The sequence below is a fragment of the Lolium perenne genome, chromosome 2 (assembly GCF_019359855.2).
Source record: "Lolium perenne isolate Kyuss_39 chromosome 2, Kyuss_2.0, whole genome shotgun sequence".
NCBI classification, from domain to species: Eukaryota; Viridiplantae; Streptophyta; class Magnoliopsida; order Poales; family Poaceae; genus Lolium; species Lolium perenne.
This window is the reverse complement of record NC_067245.2, coordinates 33,585,447-33,602,388: the sequence shown is the minus strand read 5'-3', so window position 1 is coordinate 33,602,388 and position 16,942 is coordinate 33,585,447. Positions and strand designations below refer to the sequence as shown.

The 16,942-nt window shown below is 45.6% G+C and overlaps 2 protein-coding genes and 1 long non-coding RNA gene across 3 annotated transcripts; 2 read left to right on the top strand and 1 right to left on the bottom strand.

The window, feature by feature from the left end:
• Positions 1-2,554: 2,554 nt before the first annotated feature.
• On the top strand, positions 2,555-3,543 carry LOC127328355 (chromatin assembly factor 1 subunit FSM-like). The gene is made up of 3 exons (XM_071825297.1): positions 2,555-2,707; positions 2,803-3,174; positions 3,296-3,543. The coding sequence occupies exons 1-3, from the start codon at positions 2,555-2,557 to the stop codon at positions 3,464-3,466; spliced, it is 696 nt and encodes a 231-aa protein (XP_071681398.1). The 3' UTR covers positions 3,467-3,543.
• Positions 3,544-4,887: 1,344 nt separating this feature from the next.
• On the top strand, positions 4,888-6,278 carry LOC139835981 (uncharacterized). Its single transcript, XR_011751491.1, has 2 exons — positions 4,888-5,139; positions 5,220-6,278. It is a non-coding gene; the product is annotated as an uncharacterized lncRNA (long non-coding RNA).
• A 5,244-nt stretch (positions 6,279-11,522) lies between these two features.
• LOC127331748 (uncharacterized) lies at positions 11,523-16,634 on the bottom strand. The gene is made up of 11 exons (XM_051357935.2): positions 16,052-16,634; positions 14,908-14,995; positions 14,731-14,822; positions 14,519-14,637; positions 13,865-13,980; positions 13,671-13,798; positions 13,511-13,597; positions 12,898-12,958; positions 12,752-12,792; positions 12,535-12,655; positions 11,523-11,873 (listed from the first exon to the last, which is right to left on the bottom strand). Exons 1-11 carry the CDS (start codon positions 16,423-16,425, stop codon positions 11,814-11,816), a joined length of 1,287 nt encoding a protein of 428 aa, XP_051213895.1. The 5' UTR covers positions 16,426-16,634; the 3' UTR covers positions 11,523-11,813.
• Between the last annotated feature and the right edge of the window lie 308 nt (positions 16,635-16,942).

Sequence of the window (16,942 nt, the reverse complement as noted above, 5' to 3'; positions counted from 1 at the left end):
GCTACTGTATGCGTGTGGGTGCACTTTTATCATCGGAGATGAATTCATTAAAAAAATGTTGGTATGCTGTATATTTTGGTCATTCGTCCTTATTTTAATTCCCTTAATTCAGTCCTAGAAACATGCACATATTTTGTGCTTTCGAGTCTGCATACAAGATTGGAGATGTGAAGTCATATCGTGCAAAGGCTACTGCATTGTGCAAGTCACGTATATATAGAACCTGAAAAAAATCTAAGGAAGCTTTGTTATGATATAGGTGGTAATGCAACTGTTGGTGAAGTTGGCTCAGCAAAATCCTATTTGGACAAGCACATCAAGGTTCTTACTCCCTTGTTGGCTATTCTAGGGAAGCATGCATGTAATTTAGATTTCAGTCGTGCTAAGTACTTTGTTTTTCTCATGAACCAAGTACATTTGTACTATATGAAAACCTGCAAGTGAACAATGACATTTTTGAAGTTTTTTGGGTTCAGGTTTAACACTTGAAGCGAACAGTGTCAATCTAGATCTCAGTGGCAAGTATTCAGCAGAATATTGACGCTGATGTAGTGATGTGCCAAGAGCTGTCCTGAACTTCTTCACAGATTTCCGGACCAAGCAATACTGCGTTCACAACAGCAATAGTACTCGTGGTTTGTTTACTTTAGCATTGCAATAACATTGTTTTCATTTATTCTGACCTCGTACTTGTTGTCTGAATTATTTTCATGCATTCAACAGAAATCAACCCATGTAATGGAATGCCATAGCACGGAGGGGAGCCAGGCTCCTCCAAGCCGCGATGCTATTTCCAATGCTAATATAATATTTAGAAACTTTGTTACAATAAAAGAGAACATGGATAGACAAATATAGATCCGATTAAGCACCAGGGTAGTCATCTTGGCTGAAAAGAGAAGAACATGCGGGTGTAGACATCAGAAAGTTTTTCCTTTTTGGTGTGCCATTTTGTAAAAGTGGTCATCAAATCGTGATCAAGCTTTACAAATTTTTCAGGTTTGTGTCGTGGTAACGCTCACAAAACATAGGAACCCGTAGCAACGCACGGGCATTCAACTAGTTAGTTATAATAGATCAGTTCTGGTTTAAAGTAAATAAAAATTCAATTAATCCGTTCTTTTCATCGTATGCCTCGCCGACTGATAGGAGATTGATCGATGGATTAGAATGAACAAACAACTAGGGGAATTGATAATTTTAATTACTCCAAATATTAGAGAGAATTCACTCATATAGTCCCACCATGCCCAAGTAGGTGGCGTATAAATTCAAGAAAAGTTTCAATTGTTTCTAAGTTTGATCAAATACATATAAGGAAATATCAACAACTATAATATTTAAAAAACATTATGAAATTATATCCTACTATGGATCTATTATATTGATCGGGTATCGTAAATCTTCATATTTTTATAAATTACTTACACATTGACTTTTTGACTCAATCTATATGCCACCTACGGATGAAGCACGGTGATCAGGTGGGTACGCGTGTCTCACGCCGTGTGTTGTGCCGTTGGGCTGTGTCCCACAATCTAATTCCCCCGGACGATACCCCGCCTCGGATTGTGGGCTGTGTCCCACAATCTACCCAGTGATTCGTACTTTTTTTATTCCTCTTTGACTGCGTCACACGAGGGATACAGTAACCACAGTAGCTGCTAATTACTATCTATATATGTTCAAAGACTACCCTCTCAACCAGGGGGTCTGAGAGGGGCAAATGAATCTGGGTCGTTGGTTTTTCCCAGCCACATCCCACTTTTCACTACAGCCGTTCGATCGGTAGTTTTTTTTCTCACTCGTTCAGCTTTTCATGGAGTCCATGACGCATGGGGCCAGGTACTTGCGGGGACCAACCGTCAGAGACATCCACAGGTGCTCGTTGGCGTCGCCTTCCGTCTCGAGCCGCGCGGGGATGGTGAAAACCTAGATCGCCATTCCCCGATTCACTCCCCAATCCCGTCCTTCCTCTCCTCCTCAATCCTCGTCTCTCCTCCTCCCCAACCGTGGCGGCGCGCCCGTTCCTGGTCTTCTGCAAGAGCACGTCGTGGAGGAGGCTGGCAGTGCGGGCCCGGGAGCAGCCGCGGGGCGCTGGAGCGCCGGCAGGTGACGGTCACGGCCGGTCGCGGGTGTCGCCGCGCGGATGCCTGCAGGGAGGCGGGAAGAGGCGGCGTCGTCGCTCTGCTGCGTCGACATGGGGTAAGATCGAGGATGGGCTTGAGGAGTTACTCCATCGCGGTCGCCATCTCCGAGCTCGCCCACGTCGCCCTCGTTGCGCCGCTCGTCCTCCTCGGCGGCGACAACCGGCGCGGGATCTCCTCCGCTGGTAAGAAACCCTAGATTCCCCGTATTTTCATTCCGCTCTGTCCTTCGCTATGAAAAATCCGAACCCGACCAGATCCTGATTCGTTGCGCAGGTAGCTGCAGAGGATTGCTCCCTGTCAGGGGCTGGGCGGAGGAATGCGCCACGGATCCCGCGCAGGCATCCGCGACAAATGAACCCCTCCCTAATCCACGATCCGAACCCTAACCGCCGCCAATTCCCACGATGGAGGGCGGCGGCGCGGTCCTCGGCGTCGCTCACTCCGAAGCTCCTAGCGGCGACGCCGCTATCCCGGACCAATCGCAGATGCAGGTCGACGGCCCCATCGCGCTTAACCGATCCGCCGAGCTCGAGTCGAGCGACCCAGGAGGACGAGCGGCGCGGCCCCAACGCAGGCACCGAGCCAGACGGTGCCGCCGCTGATGCAGCCTCCCACGACGTTGACGGACACCATCGTGCAAGTGCAGAAGTAGCTCAAGCGGAAGAGGGCCTCCAACGGCCCCGCGATTGCCACCGCGGAGAAGGAGGCCCTCGTCGCGGGGTGCCGCCAGGAGCTCCAGGGCCTGTTCGAGTACTACAAGGAGGTCTCGGGCCACAGGATGCAGCTGGAGGGCGGGAACCTGTCGAGCAACGCCATGATTGGGTGCCTCCTGGAGGAGAGCAACCTTGGCCTGACCAAGCTGGTGGACGAGGCGTTTGAGAAGCTCAAGGAGACCGAGGGTGTCTCGGTGGCTTCGGTCCGCAGCTCCGTGCTGCTCATTGGGCAGAGGATGATGTATGGCCAGTCCAGCCCGGATGCTGATGTGCTGGAAGATGAATCAGAGCTGTCTCTTTGGTGCTGGGAGGTAAATCCTACTATGTTACAAGCTGGTGTCGTAATAATTCAGTTCACTTACGTGTTTCTTAAGCTTAAATTATGTATTGATGCTTTGTGGTTGCTCACTTGGTTGTTGTTGATTGTGGCAGGTGAGAGATCTGAAGTTAATGCCTGTGAAAATTCGTGGTTTCTTAAGTGGGCGAAGAACTGCCAGAAAGAAGATCCATGAGAGGATCAATGCTATCCGCTGTAAGTCTTTTCTTTTTACCACCATGTCTCAACTTCAATCTTCCAAATTGATTTTCCTTTGGTCTTTGTAGCTGAATCTGTGCCTATTCTTTGCATATGTAACATGTTTTTCTGTTAAATTACTCTCCAAATGCTTTTGTAAGTTAGCTTTGGTCTTGACATTTAACTGCAAGAACTTAGAATTGTGAACTCAGTTAAATTGCCTACTCCATACCTTTGTTTTCTGCTCTCTAAGTGAATGTATATTTCAGTATCTTTGTCAGTTCTGAAATCTCCAGGAGCTGAAGCTCAAGTAAATAGGCTTAGAAAAGTATCAATAAAGCTAAGCAAAGCATTGAACTTGGAAGGGATCAGGTCAATGGTGGAAAGATTGACACAAAAGAACAACATTCCACGTTGTGTACCTCTTGCACTTTGTTTTCTTTATTGATGTTGGCATGCACACCTCATTTAAAGCTTTGAGGCTCTGAAGCACTAATATTTGTATTTATTTGTGATCAAAGGGTTGCCAAAGATGTAGAATCAATAGCTAACCAGTCAATGCAAGAGATGAGAGAAACTGAGGGAACTGCAGGCAGAATAGAGACTCTACATGGTTCTGAGTTGCCAAATGGAAATGCCTCTATGACTGTTAGTGTCTCTTTCCATTGCAACCTGCTAAGCAAGGGTTATTGGTAAATTGCAGTATTGTGAGTATAATCTCCATGTGACTCTATCCTTATGCAGGTCAATAAGGTGATAGTAGATCACGAGGTTGCAATGCAGCTCAGTAAGGTGATTGTAGATCATGAGGTTGCAAGGACAACTGGTTAGCAATTCTCCAGCTTTATTTTTATTATGTTATGAGGTTGCAAGAATAACTGGTTAGCAATTTCTTTGCCTTTATTTGATCATGTTATGCAGCTCAAAAGCAATTCTTCATCTTTGAGGACTTGAGGTCCTACTGGTTCTCACCGAGGCCACATTCCGAAGCATTGTCTTGTGCCCAGGTCCATTTTGTAAGTTAGGTTTGTCAGCTATAATGAAATAGAGCATGTGTTTTGGGACTATATGTTTTCTGAAACTGCAACTGGCTTGCGATGGCCCATTTACGTGCGTGGTCGGTGTTTTTGTATAAATGAATTGATGCCACACTTGAATATTCAGTGTGTGTCAGTTGTGAGTGATGAATATTCACACTCTTGCACCAGATCGTTTTTCTCTTCTTTTTCATTTCGAACTTTGTTTTCGTGTTCCTCTCTACCTGCCTACTGGCTTATTTTTTCTCGCCGCCGTTCTTCATGTCCAGATTATGCCCATGGCAGTATATGATCCATCTCTGGGGTCATCGGGTTATTTTCCTGGGTCTGCTTCTATTGTATGGTACAAGTATGTTTCTGGCTTCACTTCTTAGTTTGACTTCCCTAATTTGATGCTAGCTATACTGCATTGTATATTATTTCTGGCATACTTGGTTGTGGCATTTTATTCAGCCTCGACAGCCACGCAGGTGAATCTGCTGGAATTACAAGGACAGCCACGCAGGTGACGCTAGCTAAGAAGCTTATTGTTGAAGATGCTGCTGGTGCATTTGCAAAGATTGCGGTAGCGCCACTAGAGAGGGTCAAGAACTTACTTCAGGTGCAGAACGGTTGCTTACACCAATCATACAGTTCTTCCTGAAGCTTTTGAGAAATGGTCACAAGCTGTAATGAGGAAATTGCTTCCACGACAAATGGAAATTATTGAGGAAATTGACAAGCGGGTAAGTGTCATGGCACATTTACTATTTGGGGACACCACAGTTATGGCACAAAATGACAAAGTTGTACCATTGGCTTTCAGTTCAGAGAACTGGTGATCTCCACCTGGAAGCATATGGAGGGGAAGCTCGATTCGACGAGTGTGTTAGATAACTCTCCCCAGAAGCCAGTGGTGTGCGGATGGCGAATTTGTGTGTAGTGGCTGCACATACGGTACATGCAATTTATTTACCTTTGTTCTTTGTCATGTTCTACAGCTTGTTATTTCATTATCATGTTCTACAACCTGTTACCTCACAGCTTCACAAGGTTAACGAGTGCTAGCTTGAACATCTTTACTACTCCCTACGATCCATAATAATTGTTGGAACATTGAAGTAAAGGCCCGACGCTTATTTTGGATCGGAGGGAGTACATAAGATAGCTTTTAAGTTTGTGCAAATTCATATTTATCAATGGCATGAAAATCTTCAAGTTTATATTCACACCATGTTTGGTTATTGTGTTCCATTGTTGATTTCCATTGCCTCTTTGTCAAAGACAATAAAGACACAGTAAGCACATAAACAGTATTGTTATCTTTTTAACAGAGTATCCTCCTACTGGACCATGATTGCGTTTATTTATCTATTCTGCAAATCACAATATCTTAATCATTTTGAATCCCATTATTGGACTTGTTTTCATTGCAATGTAGTTATGTGTGCTTTAGTTCTCTACTCTGTACCTTCTGTGAGTCACAGCATCTATTTGTCTTCCCATATCACATGACATAGACCGTAATGCAGTGCACTAAATTATTATGACATGTTAATGGAGTGGCCGAGTTACACATCAACATTTTGAAGGAAGAGCTGTTTGCAGATTATCTGTCTATTTGGATCTGCGATGCTTCAGGATACTTGCTCACTAACATGTATCATCACAAATACCATTTGGGATTTGTTGAGAGATGTAGAGGTGGCCGACGTCTACATGTTGTGCCGGTGAAACCATAATTGAGTTTTTTATGTGTTCATAAAATAGATTGCTTAGGACTCCTATGCATTGAAAAATAATTAGTGAAGCTCTTACTGCATGATACTGGTATCCATGGTTTGTATGTATTTCCATCTACAGAAAATAATATAGCATTCAGATATCTCTGCTCGCTACTTATGGTACAATATTTTCTCGCTTGTGTCTGCGCTGGTGTCTTGTTGTGCGCTACTTCAACTATGGGTTGTTTCCTACGCAGTTAAGATAATGTGATGCACTACCTATCTGCCTTAGCGCTGTTTATCTTCTATGTTGTGGAATCAACCTCATGTGATAACTGTGCAAGCTTTTCTAAGTAGAACCTTATCGGATAGGGTAGGGTTCCTGAAAAGTCACCCGCCGACAACATTTTGTTTATTTCAATCTTTTGATCAACTTCCGCTTTCTTCGTAAGGTACACAGATTGTAGTGTTATTGACATGTAAGTTGGTCGAAGCAATCATATCTTCTTCAATCATGGCCTACATATTATGCTCAATGTGTGTCTGCATATGGCTTAGATATAAATCTCAAGCATATATAATATCATGGATAAAACTTATGGTTGCAATATTGTGTGGCTTTTGTCTTTGCCCGCAATGAGAGATAAAGAATAAAATAAAACTAAAGTGAGGGAATGGCTATCCATTTAGATCAAGTAACGAGCTAATTTAAAGTAAGTTATTATAAAATCTATGACTTGAATATTGTCTCCCTTCGCCCTTTTGCGCCAGCGGTGCAACGGGTTTTAGGATTTTCTACTATTTCTCTAAATGTATTATGTTAGAATTCGGGAATGACAACATATTGTCTTAGAATTCTTAAATGGTAAATCTATTTTGTACTCTATCAAGTGTTAAGTAAATCTTGGGGCGAGCAACAAAAGGTTGATGGCGTGGGTGATTGTGGTTGGTGGTGTGGATGGTTGTGACATAGTACTTGGTCAACGGCTTAGGTGGGATAAAAGGTAAGGGAATGGAGGGAAGTGTAGCAGATCAATGCGGAAGGGTAGGGAGATGATAGGTTAAGAGGAAGAGGTTGGCCCATTGATGCAAATCACAATGGGATAAGCGGTACCAACTGAGAATAGTGGTGGAAATTATTTACGCGAGGCAAATATTTGCAATAGTTTCTGGTTTCGTTAAAGGGCTCAAAATCTCGAAACCAAACTTTTTCTGTCTTGCTACTCACAGTAAGTAGAACTATTTTTGTTGGAATTAATGATTATCCTTTTATGATTCTTTTTATGATGTCACGTCTTTAGATACAATAACCATAATTTGATGGGGAGCCTGTACAAAAGCATAAAAGCTAAAAAAAAAGTGTGAAATTGTACTAAATTAAAACTTTCAATTTGGCTCTCGTGGTATGCTTCCTCTACCAAGAAAATATATTTTTAAGTGTCAAAAAAAAATTGGCAAATAATTCTATCGTATACATGTCCATAATATATGTTGCTTCTTCAAGTTTCGAGAAAAACCGATTTTTTGTGTGGTCTATATAAAAAAGAGAAAATTTATGTTGTGACAAGCCTTTATTTTAGCATGTAATTTTGTATTTTTTACACACGTCACAAACAAGTCGAATTTTCGTGAAACAACTTTATAGCCGTGCAGGATGTGAAGATGTATGTACGGATTTTTTGTTTCAATTTTTTTGATATTTCAAAATGTATCTAAGATGCATTTCAAAATAAAGGGATCATATGATCCCATGTGCCAAAACACCGCTCCTAGACTACTAAATTGTCATATCTTACTGCAACGCCTCGATGAAATGGTGCGTCTACAGTTATACCAAAGCAGCTAAATTCCAAGATAAGTCTTAATATTAAAATAAGCTAAAATTTATAGGTTAGATTCTGCCATTTGCGCGATAGCGCAACGGGTGGGGAGGGCAGCGCACGAAACGCTTCGTCCTCGTCCTCGGGTCGCTCCCCCGCGGGCGACTCCAGGACGCCATCCCTAGCACTCCTCCCCCGTCCTTCCCCGTCCTCCCCCACCGCCGCCGCCGGCGGAAGCCGCCGGGCAAAGCCCGGGCGGTGCCGGCGGCGGTGGCCCTTTCTTACCCGGCGCTTCCTCTCCGTGCGGGGCTGGCAGGCCGGCGACGGTGCGCCTGTGTCGGCGGGGATCCGGCGGCGGCGCTCCCTCCCGGCGGTGCGGCGGCGGGTGGCAACGAGGCGGCGGCGGCAGGCTCCTTGGCCGTGGGACGGCGCGATGGCTCGGGACTCCTCTGCCCGGCCCGGATCCGGCCCTTCGGGCCCCATCCGGGTCCGGCGGGCCGGCTCCTGCCCGTGGTGCTCCTCTAGGCGGACGAAGAGAAGGCCGGAGCTCGGGCGGCGACGCCGTCGGCGGCGCGTACACTGCAGCGCATAGACAGGAACTTCACGAGCCCGCTCGGGCTCGGCCGGGCCAGGTGGGCCTGGTGTGTTCCGGTCGCCGCGTCCGGTCGGTGTCCGCAGGTGGCGGTGGAGGTGGTACCTCCGGCGTGGCTGCTGGCGTGCTGTCTCCCGCTCCCGGCTAGCTCGTCCTGTTCGTGATGACCCCGCTTTGTTGGTCACGGTGAGACGGCGGTGGTGCTTGCAAGGCTGTGGTGGCGCATGGTGGTGGGTGGCGAGTGTGGTGGAGCACAATGGAGTGTCCAAGGCGAGGTTGCGAGGGTCGGGAGAAATCCCTGTCGGCTTTGCCGGCACCGACGCGGTGACGCCCGCGGGCGCCATTCTTCCTTCCTGGAGGGCGTTGGGTGAAGCCCTGTTTCCTCGTCCTTGCGTGTACCGGGGGAAACCCTAGGACTACTCCGGGCAGCAGTGACGTCGTCGTCGCACCCCTTCTTGAAGGTGTTGCTTGGTACACGGAACTTCGAGTGCTAGGAGCGTGGTGGGAATTATCCCGTGGCGCAAAGCAGCAGTTGCGAGGCATCTCCGTTTTCGTTGATCCGTCCCTTTCGGCATTAGTTTCTCTTTTCTTTCTTTTGTGTTTTCTTTTGGGCTTGCTTTGTGCTGTTTGCCCCAGCAATGGATCCTATGTTGTATCGGTGTTGTGCTATATTAATATAGCGGGGCGAAAGCCTATTTCGAGGACGATAGCGCAACGGGTCATCTAGTCTCAGAATAAAAGTCGCCACCGCTGGCCAGAGCCCACCGCTCGAATAAAAATCCCCACCTCTCTGTGCTACCGCCACCGGCCTAGAATCAAACGCCGCCAAAATCGCTCTTCCGTCCTGCCGCTCCTCCGACGACCAAGGATCAGAACGCCGCCTCCCTGGGCCCTAACCATCGCCTCCATTAACCAGCTCCACATATCGGTGCAGCCCGCAGACACGGCATGATCGAGCACCATCGAGCGACTCTGCCATGCGGGACCGCCGACCTGGAGCCTCACACCGCCAATCCGCCATCCCGTGCGGGTGCCCCAACGCCAAGCTGTGAGACGGAGGTCCTGGACGCTGTCCGAGTCGACCACGCCGGCGGCAGAAATCCGTGCGCTCGTGGTCGACGGTTTTCCACGCGATGCGGGTACGGCTGACGAGATCCCGTGAATCCAGAGCATCGGACGGAGCCTCCCATCATCGAGCGGGTGCGGGACTAGTTCGATCCCGTGACAGTTGCGGCGGCGTGGGAGATCCGCCGCGTCGGCCTACGAGCCAGGCCTGGAGAATGAGTGGCTCCCCCACCCTCAACTCGAGCCGGGCCACCTCCTTTCCTTCCCCAGTCGATGGACTGCGTGGACACTGGCGTGCCAGGTCCTCGTCTCCTACCTCCGAGGCCCAAATCCACGCCGCATCCTCTGATAGTCTGATTCCGTTGACCGGCGACCCTGGAGGGGCAATGGAGGTGTGATGTTGTTGGGCAGGCAAGGTGCCGCTGCTGGGGCCGGCGGCAAGGTACTGCTGTTGGGGCCGATGAGGTGCCGCTGCGGGAGCCAACGAGGTGCCGCTGCTGCAGCTGGGGCTGGCGGCCGGCGATCTGTTGGGCGAGCAGCACCTGGGCTGGGCGTGATGCGAGGAAGAAGCTTGGCTGGGTGAGCAGCACCTCGGCGGCCACGCGGGCCAGCAACGTGGGAAGCAGCACCTGGGTGTGGTCGCGGGAAAGAAGCGGGCCTATCCCAGGAAGAAGAGGAGCCATCGATCGATTGTGGAATAATCGGAGCGATGGCGTATGTATTTCGAACTGGGGGGTCGATTGATCTGTGCTCTGTTTTGGAGAAGAAAGTCGATTTGGTTCTTGAATGATTACGGCTTACTTGTTGGTTTTGGTTGGAGTATTTGGTGTTTAGTTAATTATCGCTGGAGATTTATCTTGTTATTTAAGTAGAAGTAGATATTAATTAGCCATTAATTTACAGAGAGAAAATAATTGCTTACCTAGATCTCTCTCATAACTACAACGATAACATAGTATACAGTAGCCATAGGATGTAGAGTACCAGACTTTCTTTATTCTCTCCATCAAACGGGTCCCATCCATGCATGCACTTTCTTTTGGAACCGTGTTCTCACCGTGAGCCTCACCGTGAGCCAGGAGAAGAATCCAACGGTGGTGAAGAATATCCAACGGCAATAGAGGCATGCGCACGTACCCACCTGATCACCAAATCCACTCTCATGCCACCTATTTGAGGATGGAGGGAGTAGTTGCTAGCTATGTTGTGTATGTCTGTTAATTGCATGGCATTTTGCATCGTTACCAGTTTTTTTTCCATTCCTCTTCGGAACGGAACAAGTCTTTCATGGCCTAAGCCAGCAATGATGTGTGTGATTAAAGATATTGATTTCTAGATGGCCTCTGGTACGATTTATGTATTCAGATGATCATCTGTAGATGACCTAGGGTTTAAGGTTAAAATTATTAGGTTGCTTTCTATGAGCTCTTCACAGTATATATGTAAATTTATATCTCTTAGAAGTTTGGATTGGCAGTTTGGCACTAGCACAGTTTGATGAACACATACAAACTTCTATCTCTTCGATTATTTGTTTTACAACTTATACACACATGATTTGATGAACACAAGCATTTACTACCACGGTCACACAAGAAGAATCTGAATGTTACAAGGTATGAGATTGGGAGATAAAATATATTAGGGGTCTCTGTAGTTTCAAAAGGGAAAGTCTGTTGACTAATCCTGTGTGTGCTGTGTGTGTTGTATGCCTTCTGATGTCTTCAAAGAAGAGATGAAAAAGATGACTATATGTATGGAGTTCCTGGAAACAATGACTACATGTATGGAGTTCATGAAAAAGTAGACTATATGTACATTGTGTTGTCAAACTGAATGGAGGTATGCGTATAAGAAAAAACTACCGCTATCTGATTTCCACTTTAGATGGCAACAAGTACACATTGCTCACCCTCTGCCATAAGACCTTATGGAACTAATTGCAGGCTAACTTTTTTTTGGAAGTCATTGTACAGGGTTTACAAGTATATCGATTTAAACTGCAGTAAAGAAAAAAAAATGCAAAACCTTCTAACCATATGTTCTGTTGTTAGCACACAGAAAGTGAAACAAAATCGAAGGTTCCACAGAACCTAGATGAAAGGGGAGCAGTGTTGCTTGCAACAATAAGAAAAGTATCTTGGCTCAGTTACTCCTGTTGGAATTAGGTTCTGCGCAGCTGCTAGTATACAGATAAGCTGAAGAGCAACATCCATCATTCATTTGTACCACCCAGTGAGCATGTATCTCAGCCAAAAGCAGAACAGGCATGAAAGAGCCTGCCACACATGAAGATACGAAGAGTTACTACCTCAGATCAAAATACTCACAAAATGAGAGTACTGGGAAGGATAATGTACGGTGCAAAAAAATGAAAATAAAAACTGTGACAGGAAAGTGAAATCAAAGTGGAGTTTCCGACAACTTCTTCCATTCAAATATATTATTACTTGAAGGAAACTCTAGTGACTATCTGAACTCCTGCAGCATAAGATCAGCTGCACACTTTTGCTGTCGAAAATCTCAATGAATTCTGACATGTCTGCTGAACACCATGACAAGATTTAGCAATACGTAGGGGACATCTTCCGTGGAAGAACTTGAGCATTAAGGGCAAGATCTAATGCAACGTTATTGTGAAACTGCAGATACTCTACTCCTTGCACTGCAAGCTGCTGAGCACATTTGGTACATTCTGTGTCGAAGTTCATCAAGTGTTGGCAGGGTGACAGCAAACACCGTGGCTACTGAGTAGTGACCCTGGTACGAAACTGAATAGTTATTCAGAGTTCTGATTTGACCACTACTTGGCATCTCTGTTTTTTAAGTTTTACTGCTGCTATAAGATATTAGACCGTGTTTGCAATCGCCAAGTACTCCATTATACCAAGAGTTACAAGGAAACAAAAAGTTTGCAGCAACAATGTATTTCAATTTTACCTGAAATATAAGAAGCCTTATACAAAGGGACTTCTCTGAGCACTTCCCAAACAGCCTAAGGAATATGTTAACAAGGTTACCATCCTTGGTACCTGTCAGCAGTCCTGTCCGTTTCTCGAAACTACATTAAGCACAATATATAATTTTATATCAAGATCAAAACCATATTGTGATAAATTCTACCAGCAGTTTCGTACCAAAAGAAATAAATCAGTACCTTGGCAACCTATGTCTTGGGCAATAAACAAAGTGAAAGAGCTGTACGCAATAGGCAACAATTTAAAGCATAAGCACACAATATATTTAATCAATCAAATGTTAATATACCAGTGAAGAGGTAAATACAAAACAGTTTCTGCGAACCTGTGGTACTGAGCACAGGAAATTAAGAACCTGAGGTAAGAAGAAGAGCAATAATGTCTCACTGCAAAACGAAAATAGTTTTATTAGCTGTATTATTTAATAATGGGTGGAGAAGACTATGTGTAACTAGCATATAATATAAACGTTGCATGAGTGCACATAAGACGTATAGACAGCACAAGAAAAAGTTGGGTCGCAAGATGGGTTTTCCCACCGCACAACATTAGAATATCAAAGATATATGGTCAAATATATGAACAGTCCAAGGTCAACAAGCATCATATAAAATGTTCAAAAACTCGATGTCGAATCCTACCGAAACTATAATAGCTATTGTCTACTCAGACCGCTGCCAAATTCCTGCACAGCACTCCTCCCCCACCCAAGAAGTTCCCTACTGGGACCCTTTTTACTTAAATAATATGGATAAATCAGAAATAAATAGATACTTATATGCACATACATCCAGAACAAGGATGATTAGGAGTACTTCATTCGAGAAAGTGGACTGCCAATTGTGTAGCATTCCATTCCACGAGCAGACATGAACAATGAGCTAGAGTAACTAAGAAAATAGTGAAACTTACGGAGATAAGTGAGGATGTTTGTTTACCTGAAATGCCCCAAAATACCTACCACAGCCAAAGTCATCCCAGCAAAATAGGTGTAGGTATCACCAACAAAAACAGACGAAGGATACCTGCATACAAAGTGATCCATTAAAAAAATGGCCTTTTGTTTTTACTAAGGTACCATGCTATTAAGGTCTTTACCAGTTAAAGCCCAGCAAAGCTAATGACGTGGTCAGGAAAGGAAGGACAAGATAAATAGAGAATGCATGAGCTTGCTGAGTTTCAGGGTCTTTGGAAGATCCTATGCGCATTACATTGTGTATCAATACCTGGAAAATGCTGTAATAATTAGTAGACGAATGGTACTCAAAATTCAAGAATCATGTAGTTCATACCGCAGCAGATATGACGACTGTCTGCCCAACTTCAAGACCATTCAGGCCAGCATGTATGTTGATCGAATTCGTACAAAAAACTGCTAACAAGAGCATGAAGAGCATGTACATCCAACCTGCATGACAAAGAATACAAGAGGTGGGTGCTGGTATTCTATCATCTGGTGTGTACATCTGTCTAAAGACAATATGATCTAGAGCAGAACTTGCATCCAATAGGCAAATAAGTAAACCGGTAGAAGAGTATGCAACGGTATTGGCACATGGATCTCTCAGTTCGTGAGAACAGGGCATCGACCTGTTGGTTAGCAGTGCAGGAGCGCCTGCTGCCCACCCGGGCTCGAATCCTAGGATTGACGGGTGCTCGCGGAGCTTTCTTCTATAAAGCTACGCTAGCCAGGGCTTGTACTGGCTGGTCGCATTTTTTTTTTTTTGGATCTCTCAGTTCGTTCATTTCAACGGTTGAGGTTACATATAGATAATAGTATATCTTCTGAGATTTCTCAAGATATTCTGAAGCATGTACAAAATGCACTTGGTTGTTGTTACAAATGATAAAATTATAAATAAGCGGCAATGCTTTCACCATACGAATATTTAGAACCACTCATTATTTAGTGAGTCAAATTTACTTATTTGGATTTGTAAACATACCTAACTCTAGAACTTCTACTCCAACATAGGATGCTAGAGGCTTCGGAATGATGATGGAAGTACCACCAGCATATGCCATCAACAGAGGAAGTGCTGCAATTGCAGGCAGCACCAGTTTGCTGTTCAATGTAGGCCATTCCGAACAAATTTGTCAGAAACACGAAAGTGACTCTATTGGAACAAATTGAATGACACTCTGAGAAAGAACATACACTCTCCATGGAATGTCAAGAACATCGTCAATAAATCCAAGAAGAATCATAAAACAGACAGACGCTAATGCAGCGTTATATTCAACAAGCCACTGCAAACATCAGCAAACACGTGTTTCAGGGCATAAGACATATTTCGCGAATGCAAAGAACGATAACTTCTAGACATAAACATACAATGGAATCCGGTGCGAAGTTGAAATGTTGAAATAGAATAGCAATGACCAAGTAGACAATCCCAACAACAATTCCCAGTGACTCAGGCCTGCAAAATAAGTTCAATGTTAGACAGTAAAAAATGAAAACTCACAGCTTTATATCTCCAAGCCAGGGAATGTAAAGAACTTCATTTGAATTGCATACGGTGGGTACTTTTGAATATTTTGAATTGCCCCCTTAGATGTACAGATGAGTATGTGCACACTTCTCTATAATAATGTCATATCTCTTTCCAAGTTTGCAGAAGAATGTTGAGGCACGTACATATACGTACGGCATGTATCAGTATCATAGCCCAAAGAAAGCATTCAAATGTATATTCATGAAAGGTCCTTAAGACACATATCGTTTGTCCTTTCTTGAAGTATATGTTCTTCAGAGAATTAAGAACTTTGGACAGCAAGAAAGACGGTGTATTTACTGTTCAAGATCTTTTTGGTTCACACTAAACCCAAGGACATGAATGGTGCATGAACTCTAGATGTAGGCCAGGTAGAGGAAACACTTAAGCACTGCATTCCTTGGTAGGAGTAGCATTTAAGGCAAAGAACATGAACTAGGTCCACTCTTGATAGAACTTATTTACTGCTTAACCCCAATATGGGATAGTCTGTCCAACAGAATAAATCAACACCTACCAACAAATGAAAGCATCCATCACTCGAGAAAAATCCACTCAGCTGTTATCCCTAATGTATGGCCCCTAGTTTTGAACTATACGAAAACAGCTACTGAAGCATATAGGACTGCTGTATTGACTGTCGAATACCAAACGCATGGATTTGAACTGAGCTGAAATCACTTCTTGTATATTCCATAGTTTCCCCCAAGCATCATAGCAGCTACCAATGCGACAACATCCCCTTTCCGTCTACGATTCTCTAAAGCCGCATGGTTTGCAACAGCAGACCAGCAGCAATGCCACCTAACAGTAAATCCTGAAGCTAGACTTTGAAACCTGGTTGAAGTTTGCATCTAAAGCAATACTATGTCTAATGTAAAAAAACAATATGCACCAGAAGCAAGAATACTGGCAGCAGCTACTTCTAAAACCACGGAGCGCACACTGCAGGTTATCGAAATTGCAGCAGTCGTGACTCACACTTTGATCTCGCCCATGAGCAAGCCCTTCTTGTTGATGTCCTTGCCGAACATGCCGCGACGGAGGAGGTAGCGGGCGGCGACGGGGACGAGGCGGAGCACGACGAAGAAGCCGACGAGGCTGATCGCCCCGCAGATCAGGATGGACCGGCGCAGATCGGCGTCCAGCGGGTAGTGCGCGAACGCGAGGTAGGAGAAGGGCGCGAGGAAGAGCGCCATCGCCGCGAAGGCCACGCGGAGGTTCGGCGGCCGGAGGACCAGATCCCCCTCCGCCTCCGCCCCCGCCGCCGCCTCGGGGATGGCGGCGGCAGCAGCCGGCTGCGGCATCGCGGGCCCCTGGGCGGCTGCGGCGCCGCGCTTGCGGCGGCGGGCCATTATAGGAGGGGTTCGGAGTTTAGCTGATTCGCTCGCGGACGAGCTAGCTGGAAGCTTCTACCTGGCGGTGGCGGCGGCGCGGTGTTCGCCGGCGATGGGGTTGGGGTCGGGGCGGCGGAGGGGTTATAGATGCGGCCGTGGGTGACGTGGCGAGATCTGATTGGCAGTAGCCTCGTGTTCGACGGGCAGTGGAGAGACTCTCGTGGAACCGTGCCTGGAATTTTACTCCGTGTGCACTGTGCAGGAACGGTCTCTGACGGTGGACCTCTTAGTGTTGGAGACTGACTCGGTAACGTGAACGACCAAACGGAACCGTACAGAATAGATTTGTCGAGTTAGTTTTCCCTCCGTTGCAAAAAGAAATCTCAACATGAAGGAGGCATATATAAACATGTTTTAGTTATAGGAGTTAAAACACACGTTTAGGGTTTTCGTGGATGGAGCAACGTTGCTCCCCACCTCTTCTATTTATATACTTGGCAGGTTACAATACAAGGCACATACGATACAAATACAC

Excerpts from the sequence above, each read along its gene's own strand:
- LOC127331748 (XM_051357935.2), bottom strand. The coding sequence starts at position 16,425 with ATGGCCCGCCGCCGCAAGCGCGGCGCCGCAGCCGCCCAGGGGCCCGCG. Across the intron at positions 14,638-14,730 it reads CTTGACATTCCATGGAGAGT|CAAACTGGTGCTGCCTGCAA; the intron begins GTATGTTCTTTC and ends TACATTGAACAG. Across the intron at positions 13,598-13,670 it reads GCTTTGCTGGGCTTTAACTG|GTATCCTTCGTCTGTTTTTG; the intron begins GTAAAGACCTTA and ends CTTTGTATGCAG.
- LOC127328355 (XM_071825297.1), top strand. The coding sequence starts at position 2,555 with ATGGAGGGCGGCGGCGCGGTCCTCGGCGTCGCTCACTCCGAAGCTCCT. Across the intron at positions 2,708-2,802 it reads GCGACCCAGGAGGACGAGCG|CTCAAGCGGAAGAGGGCCTC; the intron begins GCGCGGCCCCAA and ends GTGCAGAAGTAG. Across the intron at positions 3,175-3,295 it reads TGTCTCTTTGGTGCTGGGAG|GTGAGAGATCTGAAGTTAAT; the intron begins GTAAATCCTACT and ends TGATTGTGGCAG.